General features: G+C 37.5%; 1 protein-coding gene across 1 annotated transcript in view; it reads left to right on the plus strand.

The window, feature by feature from the left end:
- Positions 1-2,363: 2,363 nt before the first annotated feature.
- The window catches only part of CDC40 (cell division cycle 40), a 32,054-nt gene continuing 18,607 nt past the window's right edge, over positions 2,364-15,810 (plus strand). The window contains exons 1-3 of the mRNA XM_009326432.1: positions 2,364-2,468; positions 4,026-4,155; positions 14,962-15,045. Of these exons, the coding sequence (XP_009324707.1) occupies positions 2,364-2,468; positions 4,026-4,155; positions 14,962-15,045 (319 nt within the window). The remainder of the gene's footprint in view (positions 2,469-4,025; positions 4,156-14,961; positions 15,046-15,810) is intronic.

The raw sequence follows: 15,810 nt of genomic DNA on the forward strand, positions 1-15,810 counted from the left end.
CCACACTTTTTTAAGGCTGGAGGTCTTGGGGAGTGTAGCTCTGATAATATAACATGTGCTTCAGTTTCAAGGCTTGGTGGTTTTCACACAGAAAGACTATGCCTGTGGTGGTCTAGGAGTGAACATATTGTGTGGCTTCCAAGTGACTTAGCACTGTTCCACCAGCAGCGAAGTAGAACCAGAATTGCTATAATCGTCCAGCAGAGGATCAGCTTTCATGGCACAATCTGTTTCTTTTCTCAATTACTGAGCGACATATAATAGGACTTAACAGGGAGAAAAGAGGAGGAAAAATAGCAGAACTGAAAAATTCTTGGCATTTTTGCAAAACTGCATTTTTCTCACTTTTTCAGTTTAAAGAGCAGGAAAAAACCTGTGTCTTAATGTCAAGTAAACTGATAACTGTTTAAATGTCATTGACAGTTGATCAGACAAATTCTGCTGTATTATCAATGTTATTAATTTTTATTTTCTCAAATTATGAGGTTGGTGGATAAGATGCGAAGTCTAGCTGGCAGAGCAAGCTGTATGATGTGACTTGAAAAAGTTGTCTATGGAAAATGTCCTCAGGTCATGGAGCTGTGAAAGGAAATAGAAGTGTGTAGGTAATACAGGTTAGGAAACGGTTTTAATATGCTCCTATTCTAGCTGGGGATGAGGGGATCTGTTTTTGCTGCTGAATGACTGGATTAGGCCTGCTGTGCTGTTCCCAGGCAAGTTCATAGTGTATGAAAGTCAGGGCTGTGAATGTACTGGTAGCTGTTGTCATCCAAGCCCAGTGAATTGGAAAGGTCGTGTGATGAGAGAAGTGAGGTCAAGCCGAGAATTGGCAGCGCTAAGGGCTCAAGCAAGAGCAGTGCAATGGCTGGACCTGCCTGTTAAAGTAATTGATACACAGTGAGAGTAAAGCTTTCTAGTTGGACTTAACAATTCTAAGACAGTGGTCTTAGTAGAAAAACGATGGGATTGCTGATGTCATTCTCTTTCTTTAAAAAAAAAAACCCACACTTTTTTTTTTTGAGTGGTTTTAACCAAATAGAATCAGGGAACAAGCCAAAGATCTTTAGGTACTGTTTTTCTTTTCTGTGTTCCAGAACACCAGGTTTTAAAACCTTTTAAGTCTTGCATGCCTAAGCAAATTTGTTTGTAATTGACCTGCTGTTGAATTGGGGAGAAGAGGCGCTTCTGGGCATGGCATGTCAGAGAATAGCTAACAATATTAAATAACTAAAGAACACACCATTTTGCTCTTTCAAGATACTATAATACAAAGCAAGATTGAATTTGTTCGAGGTAATTTTCTATTAATGAAGTGACTGCTAAAATTCGATCCTCTGTTGTGCCACTTCTGAGAGTTGCAAATGCTTTTGGATCCTGTTGTAGGTGAGCACTGATTAAACACTGATGCTAAGATAGCTTTTTCAGTATAATTACTAGGGATATTATCAATATACTAGCACATTGTAAATCCCTTTCAAATGCAATTATTCTAGAATAAAGATGCAGGAAGCAATACCAGTAATAATACCACAAAATAACATTCTCCTTCATTAACTGAGCCCTTAATGGCGGGGGGGAGGTAGTGTCAATTTAGGATCAATGTAAATGAGCCTTTGTAGAGCTCTGTGAAACCAAGTCTTTTTGAGCACTGCCACCTAATCAGCTTTTTTCTTTCCCATCTTCTGTCTTCTACTTCAGCTGCATGTGCCCTTCTGAGTTTCTCCCTTTGAGTTGCTTGAGAAGTTATTCTTTTGGTTAGCCCCTCTTTCTTGTCCCTTCATCTATCGAGTTAAATTTTTGTCACAACGGGCTTGGAATTGTGTTTAAATACTGAAGCTGAATTACGTTTATACCTTTTGGTAAAAACTTGGAGATAAGGGATCATTGGATTCTCTGAAACTCATTGTTATATGTATGTTTGCGCTGATGTCTAATATTTTTTCGCAACTATCTTTCAAAACAGTTACTTGTGACTTCTGCCTTTTGTAGAACTCTAGTTTTCACACTTTTATATTAAATTGGTGACCGTTTCAATTGGCTCTTCTTTACAAGGTCTGGTTTTCAAACATCCTCAAAAAAAAAAAACTTGCCTCCAATCTGTTTTTAAAATGCATGCATGAAGTCTTTAAAAAAAAAAGTAGTAATACGCATGCAAAATTCCACATATATCTTAGATGAAGTTCTCAGTGAGGGCCTGACATTGGTTTTGCAATCAATGTTTTTTAAAAATAGAAACTTTGGCCAAGCTACTCTTTTCCTTTCATAGTGCTGAAAGTGTCAACTTGAACTACAGCCCTAATTTGGTCTGAAATGGGGTAATGTCATATATTTAAAAGTCTGTATGTGAAAAATGGTTTATTAATATGTCTGTTTTATTTCAGGAAGATGTGGAAACAGGAGTCCACCTTGATCCTGCTATCAAGGAAGTTCAATACAATCCCACTTACGATACCATGTTTGCACCTGAGGTAAGAAACAATATTGATCTTTAGAGCGAAATGCCTTTGGGTTAAAGGGCAGAGGTTCAATAAATTTCATGTGAAATTCATGTAAGACGTATCTTCTTTGGATGCTTGCTGTATTTTGGAATTAGCTTGAGTAAATTGAAAAAAGATTCTACACATAAGTGTGTTGGTATTTTTAATGCTTGAATTTTAATATTCTGCATAAAGCTGTTCTAAGAAGAATCTTAAAGTGTTTATCAGAATTGTAGCTATGGAAATTAAAAATCAAGCTAGGAAAATAGCATTATAAAGATGTTGAGTAAAACATGAACTGCACTAAAGTAGTCTCTTACTATTTTCACATTTTTGCTATTTACTCATCATGCTACTTAGAGCAAAATGAATGGTTGTAAATCTTGTAGATATATGGCTTCTAAGAGGAGGATTTAAAATTAAAATCCAAGTACTTTCAGTATAACTATTCACATCACTGTTAAGTATTTTAGTAACTTAAGCTATGCTAAATGTGTAGAGTGAAAAGCCATTTTAGGCTGAATTTGGACTGCCTGGTGCCATGTGAACCGCTTTCTATTTTATTATAACTGACAGGCTATCTGAAAGATAAAAATAGCTGTTCAAGCATTTAACTTTTTTCAGTATTTAACTACTTTGTACAGTTTGTCTTCTGTTAGGGCAGGGGTTAGCATTCTAGGTAGGCAAAGGCTGCATCAATTTGAAATGTCTACATCAGTTATGCTTTATGTTTAGAAAGCCTTTTGTGGAACCACATAAATTGGCCTTTTCATAGCAAGCTTGCATTTTGCAACATACCAAAGCCATGAAGTGTGTGAGCAAAAATACTGATTTAAACTTACTACAGTGTTACCTTGTGTGAGTGTTTTAGTTAGGGAAGCCTAATATGGGGCAGTCTCAGGTATCTGCAAATATGGCTGACAAGCATAGGGGTTACAATTAAATTTAGTTTGATATTAGTCTTAGTGTATTGCATTTGTTTGTATTCACTGTTCTTTTCCCTAACCATGGTATGGTCAGGAAGACTGGCATTTGTCATCTTGCAAGAAGAAAAGCAAGGCAGGGTTTCATAACTGTATTTCCTGGGATAATACAGCAAGTCCCCAGTTGCTTTTTAAATGCATGAAAGTATTGCTGGCAGTGTGATTTCCGTATTAAGTACACAAGTTTAGTAGGACCTGATATCTCTTTCTTGGTATCTCCCCCTTACAAGGGACAGTACGCTGTGGTTTTGTCTTCTGAATGCTTGTACTGATCACATACTGAACGGCAGTGTTTTGTGTCAAGTCCTCTGTACCAGTAATACAGGCTAGAAAGTTCAATCATGAAACGAGCTGTTCAAAGCTGTGTAAGCGATTACCATGTAAAATAACAGACTAAGAAGTTTATTCAGTAGTCATAAAGAAATACAAAGTTGAAGTGATTTTGCGTTACAGTTTTTGAAAGACAGGTCTTTTTTTTCCTGTGTTTTTTTTCCTGAAAAAGTACACACACATAAATAAGAAATTAGTAATTCTGATATACTTTCTTTTAACATTGTTGATGTAGTTTGGACCAGAAAACCCATTTAGGACTCAACAAATGGCGGCACCTAGAAATATGCTTTCTGGATATGCAGAACCAGCTCACATCAATGATTTCATGTTTGAACAACAAAGAAGAACATTTGCAACCTATGGTAAGTCCTTAACAGTGGAATTCACCTCCACCTTTATTATGCCCAGGTTAGACAAAGTAAGTTGTTCTCTATAGAACAGCTAATAGGACTGCAAGTTATGTAAATTGCTTTTTAACAGACTTACTAAAATGGGGAAAGGTCTTTGAATGAGAACCCATATGGCTGGAGATCATAGTATTTATTTGGGAAATCTCATTTTGTAATTCCCTTTGAAACTGTAATCAAGCGTATGACCTCCTACCAAACCCCTCTTAATTAATCCTTCCATTAGTTGCACCGGTGTAGAAAACACAAATCAAAATTTCACACTTTTAATATGACAAATAACTGTAGATCTGTTATGCAAATAGATTCTTTCATGTGATTCTAACTAAAGGTAGCTCTTTCAAAACCGGAAGGAAGCCTTACTGAGTTGTCAGGTTCTTCACAGTGGTTGCCTCTAGATACAAGCTGAATGAACAGGAATCGAAGAAAGTGGGTATACATTACTAAAATATTCTTAGCAAAGACAGACCCAAAGAACTCTATACTGGTGGTCATTACAGTTGCTGCTTTCTTTAAGAACACTTTCACTTGTAAATAGTTGCATTTGAAAAATGAAACGTTAGAGTTTTGGAGAGGCTCGAGTTTCAAATAGACTTTTTATGGATTGTAAGAAAAATGGATTTTTTTAATAGGGAAAACATGGAAAGACTATGGATTCTGAGCATTCTTTTGGACACGTTTGAAAGAACAAAACTGCCGTATATTTACATATAACAATAGTTAATTTTTCTTCTGTGTTTCATTGTAAGCTTTCATTTCTGTTTTAAACTTGACTGCAAATGCTTGTCTTGCAAATAGGAATCTTTGTTTTCGGAGGAAGTATCACTTTATATTTTTCAAATTCAGTCTATTGGGCAAGTTCTGATACTTCCCGTGTAAACTTAGTGTCACAGCACTCAACTTCTTCCACAACAGACTTGTGTCTGTCTTTATTTGTATTTACATTCAAAATACTACTCACTGCAAACTGTCATGCCTCAAAAACACCTCCATACTGTCCTGGTTTCGAGTCCCCTTAAACTCATTAGGGCTTTATGCATGCATGAATTCACTTACTACATTCTGCGATGGATGAGATTGGGACTTTATTGCTAACATCTATGGGAGCCGCGTATTACAGTGAAACCTGCAAGAAAAAATTACCTAAAATCAGAGACTATCACATCCTCAGTTTCTCCTCATATGTGGGTTTTATTAGAGGTTTTCTTGTAAATATTAAACAATGAAATATATTTAAGGCAGTGTTTTTTCTTTTACACATTTTTAGCTACTAGGTACTTTTCACTGAGATTTTAGGATGTGGAATATAAGCAAAATGCCAATATTAAGAAATGCATGTCTAGTTCCATAGCACAACTTTAACTTACTTGACTGCAATTTTGATGCTAGAACTTGACAGACAATGCACGTAGGAGCCTATTCAAGATCTGAATAGATTAGATTTTGTTCTGTGAAATTAAACGTTGCATTGTATGGGTTGTGCATGTGTGTGTGTGTGTAAAATAGATATTGGGAAAAAGGGTCTGTAGGCATATAGTGTTTGGTTTGGGGTTTTTTTTTGTTTGTGAGGTTTAGTTTGGGGGAAGATAGAACTAGTAAGTCTACTTGAAGCTCCTGCTATTGGTTTATATCATCAGTGTTCAGCAACTGCCTTGAAAGCTGTATTACAAGAGAGTATAAAAATATATTTTTAAGACTGATAACATTGGCAACTGTGCAATTATCATATTCAGCTTTCTAGAAATGTTCAATAGATAATGATCTGGGTACAGCGAAAATGGAGCTATGAAAAGGCTGAGATAGGCAATTTAAACTGCAAGAACAAGCACTGAGAAGCTGAAGTTCAAGCTAGAAGATGTAGTAAATGAGCATGATATCCTGGCTCACTAGAAGGTCTGTTAAAAACAGCACTCCTTTAAGTTGTCAAAAAGTTGTCTATTAAAAAAAATTCAATATTCTCTTTTCCATTTGGAAGGAGGTAATAAATACCTTCTCAGAAAAGACCAAGTATAAAAACGCAAGTATAATTGCTAGGCATAAGTCGTACATGTTTTTAATGACTAAGTCATAACATATGGGAAGAACAGAGAGTAAACCTCTTAATTAAAAGCTGCAGATCTTGAGACCTCTGGCCTCTGTTAGGCTGTTTAGCACCATTGTACTAAGGCAGGAGGTCTCAAACAAATCTGCAGTGGCTAGCATGTAGATAAGCAGTGACTATAAATGAAGGACGAGTGTGGTACGAGACAGAGAGGGTGGTAAATGAGATCGTGGATCCAAAACAGCTCAACTGCTGCAGAGTCTTTAAAAAAAAAAAAAAAAAAAAAAAAAAAAAAAAAATTTTTTTTATTTCTTTTGAAAATTAATAAAAACATTAAAATGTGAGGTTTAGTTTGGGGGAAGATAGAACTAGTAAGTCTACTCGAAGCTCCTGCTATTGGTTTATATCATCAGTGTTCAGCAACTGCCTTGAAAGCTGTATTACAAGAGAGTATAAAAATATATTTTTAAGACTGATAACATTGGCAACTGTGCAATTATCATATTCAGCTTTCTAGAAATGTTCAATAGATAATGATCTGGGTACAGCGAAAATGGAGCTATGAAAAGGCTGAGATAGGCAATTTAAACTGCAAGAACAAGCACTGAGAAGCTGAAGTTCAAGCTAGAAGATGTAGTAAATGAGCATGATATCCTGGCTCACTAGAAGGTCTGTTAAAAACAGCACTCCTTTAAGTTGTCAAAAAGTTGTCTATTAAAAAAAATTCAATATTCTCTTTTCCATTTGGAAGGAGGTAATAAATACCTTCTCAGAAAAGACCAAGTATAAAAACGCAAGTATAATTGCTAGGCATAAGTCGTACATGTTTTTAATGACTAAGTCATAACATATGGGAAGAACAGAGAGTAAACCTCTTAATTAAAAGCTGCAGAACTTGAGACCTCTGGCCTCTGTTAGGCTGTTTAGCACCATTGTACTAAGGCAGGAGGTCTCAAACAAATCTGCAGTGGCTAGCATGTAGATAAGCAGTGACTATAAATGAAGGACGAGTGTGGTACGAGACAGAGAGGGTGGTAAATGAGATCGTGGATCCAAAACAACTCAACTGCTGAAGAGTTAAAAAAAAAAAAAAAAAAAAAGAAAAGAAAAAAGCTTTCTATATCATCTTGAAAGTTAATACATACTTAGTAACAAACCTACATATTAATCACAAACAAAACCCAAGTATTTTTTGGCAAACAGTCTTTCTCATCTACTTCTCTTGCAGTAAATATTTACTGTTGAAAGTACTTTTTCCTTGGGATGCTTGGATAGCTCAGAACCTCCATGCTGTCATTGACTGAGGATCCTCCCAGCCCTTTATCCTATTAGACAGGTGGGCAGCAATGGGTACCTAGTGAGGAGTAGAAGAAAGAAGCAAGCGACTAGTGATACGTCTGAATACGTTTTTTCAATATGCAGTCTCTCAACCAAGGGCAATGTCTATATTTATTGATTTTCAGTCAATTTGTTGGTTTTGTTTGGTTTTTGGTTTTGACAAACTTGTCCAGCTGCTTCTTGAACCCATGTAATTTTTTTCTGTACATAGTAACCTATTGCAGGCAGTTCTGCAGCTTACCAGCACCTTGTATGAGGAATTACCTCTGTTTTGAACTTGTGGAACTTAACAGCCTTCTAGTTGGACTTGATATCCCCTAGTCTCTTGTGTTGGAAGACACAATGAGCAGTCATTTCTTATTCACCATTTCTGTGTCAGTCCTTATTTTATAGATCTTGGCCGTAACTTCATTTCAGTCTGCTTTTTTTCCACCTGAAAAGATCTGGTCAATCTTGTTCCTTTGTTGCAGCCTTTCCATGCCTATGGCTGTGCTTGTCTCTCTTCTATGTCTCTGCTAGTTCCACTGCATCATTCCCGAGATGAACAGCAAAGCTGTGCATAGCACTTAGCATGTAATCTCACCATGAATTTGTTCTGTGGCTTAATAAAGTGAGAGGCTTTTTCCCTTCACTTTCTAAGGATTCTTGGCATTGCATTTTTCTCTACAACTTTGAGTGACTTTGTAAAAGCTGCTTGCTCCCTTTTTCCAGATCATTTATCAATATGTTGAGCAGCATGGGCCTGAGCGTGGATCCACCAGCAACTTTCCTGTGCTGTGGAAACCAACCATTTATTATTGCCAGTGTTTTAATAACTTTAATCAGTTGACCATGTGGGGTTTTTAAAGTGTCTTTGAGGCACCCTGTAACAAGTCTAACTCAGTTTCTTAAAGGTATCCAACATCAACCAAGCTTTGCTCATTCACATGATTGTCACCTCAGAAACATTCTGGAGGTTTTGTCATTGTAATTTACCTGTACAGTGAGCCATGTTGTCTGCTCTGCTGCAATATATAATGCTCATCCAAGTGCCTACTCATTGTTTTCTTTATTATAGTTTCTACTGCTTGAAACTTCTAACCATACAAATGTCTGGCTGGTTGACCTGTAGTTCCCCAGGTCTCCTCTGAAGCATCTTTTGAAAGTTGGCATTGTATTTGATACGTTCCACTTCTGTCACATTGAGGCGATATTAGGTGAGAGTTTTTGCCCTGTCGTTCGGCTTTAGATTTCTTGGATGACTACCATCTGGTCCCGGTGTTTTGTTACCACTTATTTGACTCTTTAGTCTCCTGACACTTCACTTTGGGTAACGTGACAAAATATCTACCTCATAAAGAAAGGTTCTGGCACAGGAGCCTACCTAAGCTCCTCCATAATGAGCGTATGTTTAAAAGAACCTCACTGATGCTCTCTTTTCATTCCTTGATCATCTGTTGGCCTACTTACTGTCTGGTATGCTTTCTGCCCCTGCAGTTTTTGACAAAGGACAAGTGTTAGTTTTTATACCTTATGTGATTTGCTCCTCGCTTTCGGGGCACGGCAGCCTTACTGTAGTGTTTACTTTGTCTGCTAGAGTTTGGTTCTTTGTGTTTTTCACATTTGGATGCAACTTAAGCTCTTTGAAGAACAGTGCCTTATTTCTTACAGTTTCTCTTTACAGACTGTTCAGCTGTGCTCACTTCCTTTGGTCTCTTTAAAGTCATCTTTTAATAGCTGGCAGGCATTAGTTCTTTTTTTCCTACATGGTGCCTTTGAAGTGTCCCTGCATTTGGAAAAGGCTTTACCCTTTGGTGCTCACTTTCTGTTCCTTTTTAAAATCTTCTTTACTTAATATAGCCCTCCTGTTTTGAGATTAAGATCATTGTAGTAAATGTTTTTATGGCTTTCTTTGCTTCCTCAGCAATGTTGATTTATACTGCATTATGGTCATTGTTAAAATGTGTATCCTTAGAAAAAAATGTTTTAAAATAGTTTCCTGCACTGCTCAATTGGCTTTTTTTCATGTGAGTCTCTAACATGACTGCTTCATGGTACAAGTACATTGTGTAAAAATGCTGTTTCCATGAGATCTTGGTGTGAGATTTGCACAGTCTACTAGAAGGAGGTGACTAAATTATGTCATTATTGCTTTCCCTAGCACCTGTTTAATCTCTGTTACCATTTTGTGGTTATTGCATCTTCTGGCTGAACAGTCAGTAAGGGAGTCCTGGCACCTGTACTCACCACTACTTAAACGTGGAATTTCAATCCAAAGGATTCTTTAATGCTTGTTAACGCTATTAATTTGTTAATCTGATTTGTCTTTAAGCTTTCTGTAGCATATAGCATGTTTCTCCCCACTGGTATGACCATCTTATTTCTGTATTCTTTCTACCTGCTAAAGAGTGTATTCTATCCAGTTATGTCAGTATTGTCCTACCAATTACATTAGTTCATGAATTTTAAACAAGATATTCCGATTTCACTATGTATTATTTTTAGCCTCTGCCATTTTGTATGCATGCTTGGGTTTTCCATTTCCCTGCCCTCAGTTTAAATAGGATTCTGTGCTTATTGCTATCCCTGTTATCTGAGGTTTCAGATTTCTGTGCTTTTGCTTAAGGGATATGTCTTTTTTTAAGATTGTGTGTCATTCCAAATCTGCTGCTGTCTTTATTCTTTAGGATACAAAACATTGTAGTTCAGGCATATAATACACAAAAGGAAAAGCCAAATCTTAGACTGCTCTAGTCATTCTTCCTTTTCTTTTCTTTTTTTTTTCCCCCCTCTAGACACTGGATTTTTAAGCTGTCATTTCATCCCTGACCCCCGAGAGGTTGTGAACCCTTGTTACTGTGAATGCAAACCTGCTTCTCTTGTCTTTCAGACTCCCCAGAAGGAGTCAGGGGATATTCAGGTCCTGTATCCACAGACAACAGCTTGAAACCAGTGATCTAGTCAGATCTCTTGAGTCAGAATTGCTTCAAGGTCATTTCTATTTTTATACTATTTTGCACGATTTTAATATCTACATAAATATTGTAGTTGCAGTTTTTTCACGATTGTAATAGTTGAGATTTTATTGATACCACCCTGAACCTCTGTGCTGCAAATTTAAACTATTTCTCCTATTCCCTTCAGCAGCCCTAGCAAGCCATGGATCATTGTTGTCTCTAATATTTAGCACATTGAAACTACCTTTGGGTCCATCATTTTTTCGCCTTCTGTCCTTCATCTCTCTTTAGACTGACAAGCATGTTTCTTCAATCTTTTCTAGGCCTTGCCCCCATCCCCAATGTTTTATCATTCTTGTTAATCTCAATTTTTATCTAAACTTTTCTTTAAAATACACTGCTTAAAACCGGACACGCCAATCTAGATTAGGCCTTGCCAGTGCTGTTCCATGTTTTATATAGTTTTTCCTTTGCAATGAATCTCAGATTTCTTTTTTCTTTTTTTTTTTTCCTCATTGGTGTCAGATAGACTTGTTAAGTGTATCAACACCACTACCCTTGCAGCCTGTGGTTTTTTTCCCCTGTACCTAATCAGTTGTTTTCTTTTTTTTGTATTTGTCATTCAGCATGTCTTTGCTGAAGTGAAATATTTCACACTTGTCTTTGGTGTCAGCTGCAGGTTTTACAGGTACATGATCCTTTGCTGATGGCATAATCCATAAAAATATTGAATAAAATAGCCCAGGCAGGCCTGTATCTTGTATAAGATACTCTCCCAGTTTGATGGAAAGCCATTAATAATTACTCTGAGAGTTTGACCTTTTTTCAATTGGTAGCCAGTTTTGCATCTGCAGTCGTAAGTAATGTACCCTATTTTGAATCCATTGTTGTAAGGCAATCTTCTTATATAATTTCATCTATTAAAGAGAAGGCTTTCTCTCTAGAAAAACAAATTTCTCTTCACAAGCCATTATGATGTAAATGGCCAAAAGCTTAACTAGCATTATTTTTCCAATGTTGTAGTCCTTGGAGCATGGCTAAAAAGACTAGGAAGTCCTAAAATACAAGCACTTGTTTATTCTCCTATATCTGTACCCTCAGCAGAAACAGCCTCTGTTCTTGAAAATTCCCTTTTGAGCATTGTTTATTTAAAAAAAAAAAAGGCAATATACTCTCCTTAATTATGTGGGCATATATAAATTTTCAGTGTGAAGCAGAATTACGGATTATTTTTTACATGCTGCACACAAACTGTTTGTGAATATGGTAAAAAATAATTTCATAGCTATTTCAGCATCAGTACTCATCCTAGAAGTGGACTGCTTCATTCATGCAGCACTCAGTATTTTAAAATCTCTCCTTCACAAGATATTCATGTCCTTTTTAATAAGAAAGTCTTCTGTCCATGAATCTCAAAGCTATTCATGAGTATTCAGCAACTTGGTTGTAACAGGATTACTTCATCAGTAAGACTGATATTTTAAGAGCTTAAAATGAGTCTGACTTGGAAATAACACTTCTGATTTTTTTCATCTATTCGTGTTACATGCAACACCTACAGGCACTATTACCTCTTACAATTGTAGGCACTTTATTCTCTGATTACTTTGATTCTGCGGAGAGGCCAGTGCAGTCAGAATGGGTTAGTCCAGCTGTATTTTTCCGCATACCTGAGCTACCTTGGGTCTCTGTATGCTGCATTGCACAGTTTGGTGTAAACATACTTTAATTAGCTGTCTTTCTGGAATGCACATCAAAGTCTGATTATTTAAGCAGCCATTTTCAGGTGCACTTGAAGTTACGGATGTAGATGCAATTGTACCTTTCCTTGCTAAAACGTGGCATGAAATATCTACCTCCTAAATAAAACTGAAGGAGATGTAGAAGTCAGGGCACATTATATGGCATACCAGCTGAGTAGGATAAAAGCAAGCTGTCTTTTGCAGCTGCGTTTAGGAGTCTCAGCCAGAAAGAAAAGATTCTCTTTCACATATCCACTAGAAAGTAGAAATTGTTCAGAGCTTTTCTATGGGAATGATGCTGGACCAAATTCAACCCAGCTATAAGAAGTCTCCACTTCCACGGGAAGCTGTGCTTGGCCCAGGGGCCCTATTCATTAGAATACTGTCCCTCTTATACAAGTGCCGAGCAAATAGAGTCCCAGAGACTGCGTCAATACAGTTGGAGGACAAGGAAACCACTGTATTGATTTTGACATAAATCCAAAGTAATATCTCTCTGCCTTTAACAGAAACCTTATAGCATGGAAAAGAACTCGTTGAAATAGTGGGGCTTAATAAAAGCAGGCAGTTAAATTAGCAAAAGTCTAATTGCAGTGTCTGCTCAGTTTGGTTATCCGTGGGAGTAAATCCTAATAATAGTCTAGAATAATTTTTTTGTTGTTTGGTTTAGGTATAGTGGGAATTTATATTTCTTAACAGGGCACTGGTATATATTTCTCTCCCTATATCATACTGATGGAGTGTCTGGGCATAGGTTGTTCCACGACTGGGTCTTACCAGGTTTGAAGCTTGAGAGTTGGTCTGCAGATGGATTGCTCCATTTGTATGTGAACACTTAGTGTGTTCTTGGAATGGCTCTTCTACTAATTTCAATAACTTTTTTTTTTCCCCCCAGCATCTAAAAAGAAATGAACTGGACCATCTTCTAGGACAGTAGTCTTTCTGAGAAATGGCTGGGGAGATGACCTCCTTTGGCTATTGGGATGATGTTGATAGGTTCTTAACTTGTATGCACCCAAGTGCTTTTATGGGCCTTTGGTCTCTGGGGTGGACTGGGTAGTCTCCCACTGTTCTTGGTTGTCTCTGTGAATTAACAAAAATATAAGAATTAGATTGTATGCTGTAGGATTTCTTTGATTTTGTGTTTTACTGGTGGTTTAATATCTTCATCGCTTCTTCCCCCCCCTTTTTTTTTTTCCTTCCTGATATGGAGAAATTCTCATTGGGTCCTCAAGGGACATTTTGTCACTTGAATAATTTTTGATAAAAATTGGTGATATGTCCACCAGGGTGCAGTCTTTCCCAAAAAAAAAAAAGCCATGGCGGTCAGTAACTGTTCAGTGCACCTGTTCTTGGAAACTAGATGAATTTATTTGTCTATCTTATTCTCGTAAGATCATGCTATCAGCTTCAGAAGAAATGGAGAAAAACTGTAAGATATGCATATTAAAATGAGAACCTCAGTATCAAAAATTGTTACATCCTGAATATCCATGAAATGCTGGTACACTTCCTAAATTATTTGTAAGAGTAAATGCAGCAGGTTTTGCATTGTTTTTTTTTTTTAACGAGACTCAATAGCCGTAATCAGGAAATGAAGGTGTGAATACTTAATTCTTTTAAAAATTAAAGGCTATTGCTGCTGCTTCTGATACCATCCACATTAGTTAAAGCAACTGCTTTCAGGTTGAATGAACAAGCCTTCCCAGCTCTGGCAGGAGGAGGATAAAATAATTTCTTCAGGGGGAGACAGAATATGCACAAAGCCCTAGAAAACTTCATTTGCTTTCATTTTTTTCCCCATTTCTGTCCTCGTCCTTCCAGCTGCCGCCATCCCCAGGACTGCCAGAGATGAGTAGCACTCTCTTTGACCCAGCGGAGGTAGTGGGCAGTGCAGGGGGCTGCGGGGCCAGAGGCTGCTGCTGAAGCCGGATGGCTCTCTGTGTGCAGCAGCAACGGGCTGGTTTCAGTGTGACTTAATGGCTTTGCAAACCAAGGAACAGTGCCCTGAACTAAAGCAGCATCTGTTTAAAATTACATGTCACTAGCATAAGATTTTGAGCTAGTCTTTCCCTTATGCCATGTTACAACAAGAAGAGGTTGCTATGGCATTTCGAAATCTGATGTTTGCATTACAGCAAACTGGTCTGAATTCAGTGTTGACCTCACTTGGAGTAGGGTGTTGGGCCAGGGGCCTCCTGAGGTCCCTTCCCACCAGAAAGGTTCTGTGACTTTGCTTCCTGTGACTACCCTCCCTTTGTGTCTTACGTTAACCGTTGCCTGTTATATTTTTCATAGAATCATAGAATCATTAAAGGTTGGAAGAGACCTCCAAGATCATCGAGTCCAACCATCAACCCAACAACACCATGCCCACTAAACCATGTCCCTATCTTTTGAAGGGACATGGTGATATACCTTATCACTAAACCATGTCTATCCCTTTTCTCTATCTTGTGCAAAGTTAAGCATTCTGGCAGCAGTGCATACTCAAGGGCCTCATGGTAATTCTTCGTAGTATTCTTAATACTCAGGCCAAGTGAAAAGTGGATGGGATTTCAAAGTATCAACCCTTCCTCATCCCTAGCTCCTTGAGAGCCAACGGGAAAAAATTTCACGGAGTCGGGGTGGGGGCAGAGTCATAGAAGTTGTACAAAACTAAAAAGCTTGAAATAACAGTATTTTATTTCTCCTCTTGTTCTAGGTTATGCATTAGATCCCTCTATAGATAACCCTGAAGTTGCTACCAAATATATTGGTTCTGTAGAAGAAGCTGAAAAAAATCAAGGTAAATAATTCAGAATCTCGTATAAATGACTTGCAACTGATGACTTTCCATTTCTTCTTCAGTAATAAATGGAATAGGTATTGGCAAAGGAAGGAATTATGAGAGACTTACCCATGTCCAAAGACACAATAAATGAAGATGTGTTGCAGTTGTAATGTGAAGAGGGAAGAGAGATATTGGGGGGGCTTTGTTTTCCTGAAGTAGCAAATATTTCAGGTTATCATTATGTCAGATTTCAAATTAGGATTTGTAATTGGAACCCAGCGTGTGCCATTACATGAATAGAATTGGTCTGTGTATTTGAAACAGAGCTTTTTGGTCCTCTTAAATTCTGTCTTAGCTAAAATTGTCATATGTCTGCATTAGGATACTTGTATGTTGGGCTAATCACCTTAACTGTGCTACTCTAGCAAACTGATCACTCTGTATGCAACCTCTAGCATTCTGTTGCAAATTGCATGTTCTCTCTGCTTAGCAGAGTTAAGCTGTTTGGGTTATTCAGAAAAGAGAAACCACTGGAAGGTTGCCAAATGGTAAAGGCATAGTGCCACTGGGAGGATTGACTACCAGAGGCATGAGGTTTGTAATTAATACTTTGATACAAGATATTTAACACCCAAAGTGACTTCTTTGCATTGGAAAATTGTACTTGTGTAAACTTTACAGTTATGCTTTCCCTTGCCTGTCTTTTTCTAACATCTTATTCACATGTGTATGCAAAGGTTCTTTATTTCTGTGTCCTCTTCCACGGAATATATCCAAGGT

This window comes from Pygoscelis adeliae, unplaced genomic scaffold, assembly GCF_000699105.1.
Source record: "Pygoscelis adeliae isolate BGI_AS28 unplaced genomic scaffold, ASM69910v1 Scaffold206, whole genome shotgun sequence".
Lineage (NCBI taxonomy): Eukaryota > Metazoa > Chordata > Aves > Sphenisciformes > Spheniscidae > Pygoscelis > Pygoscelis adeliae.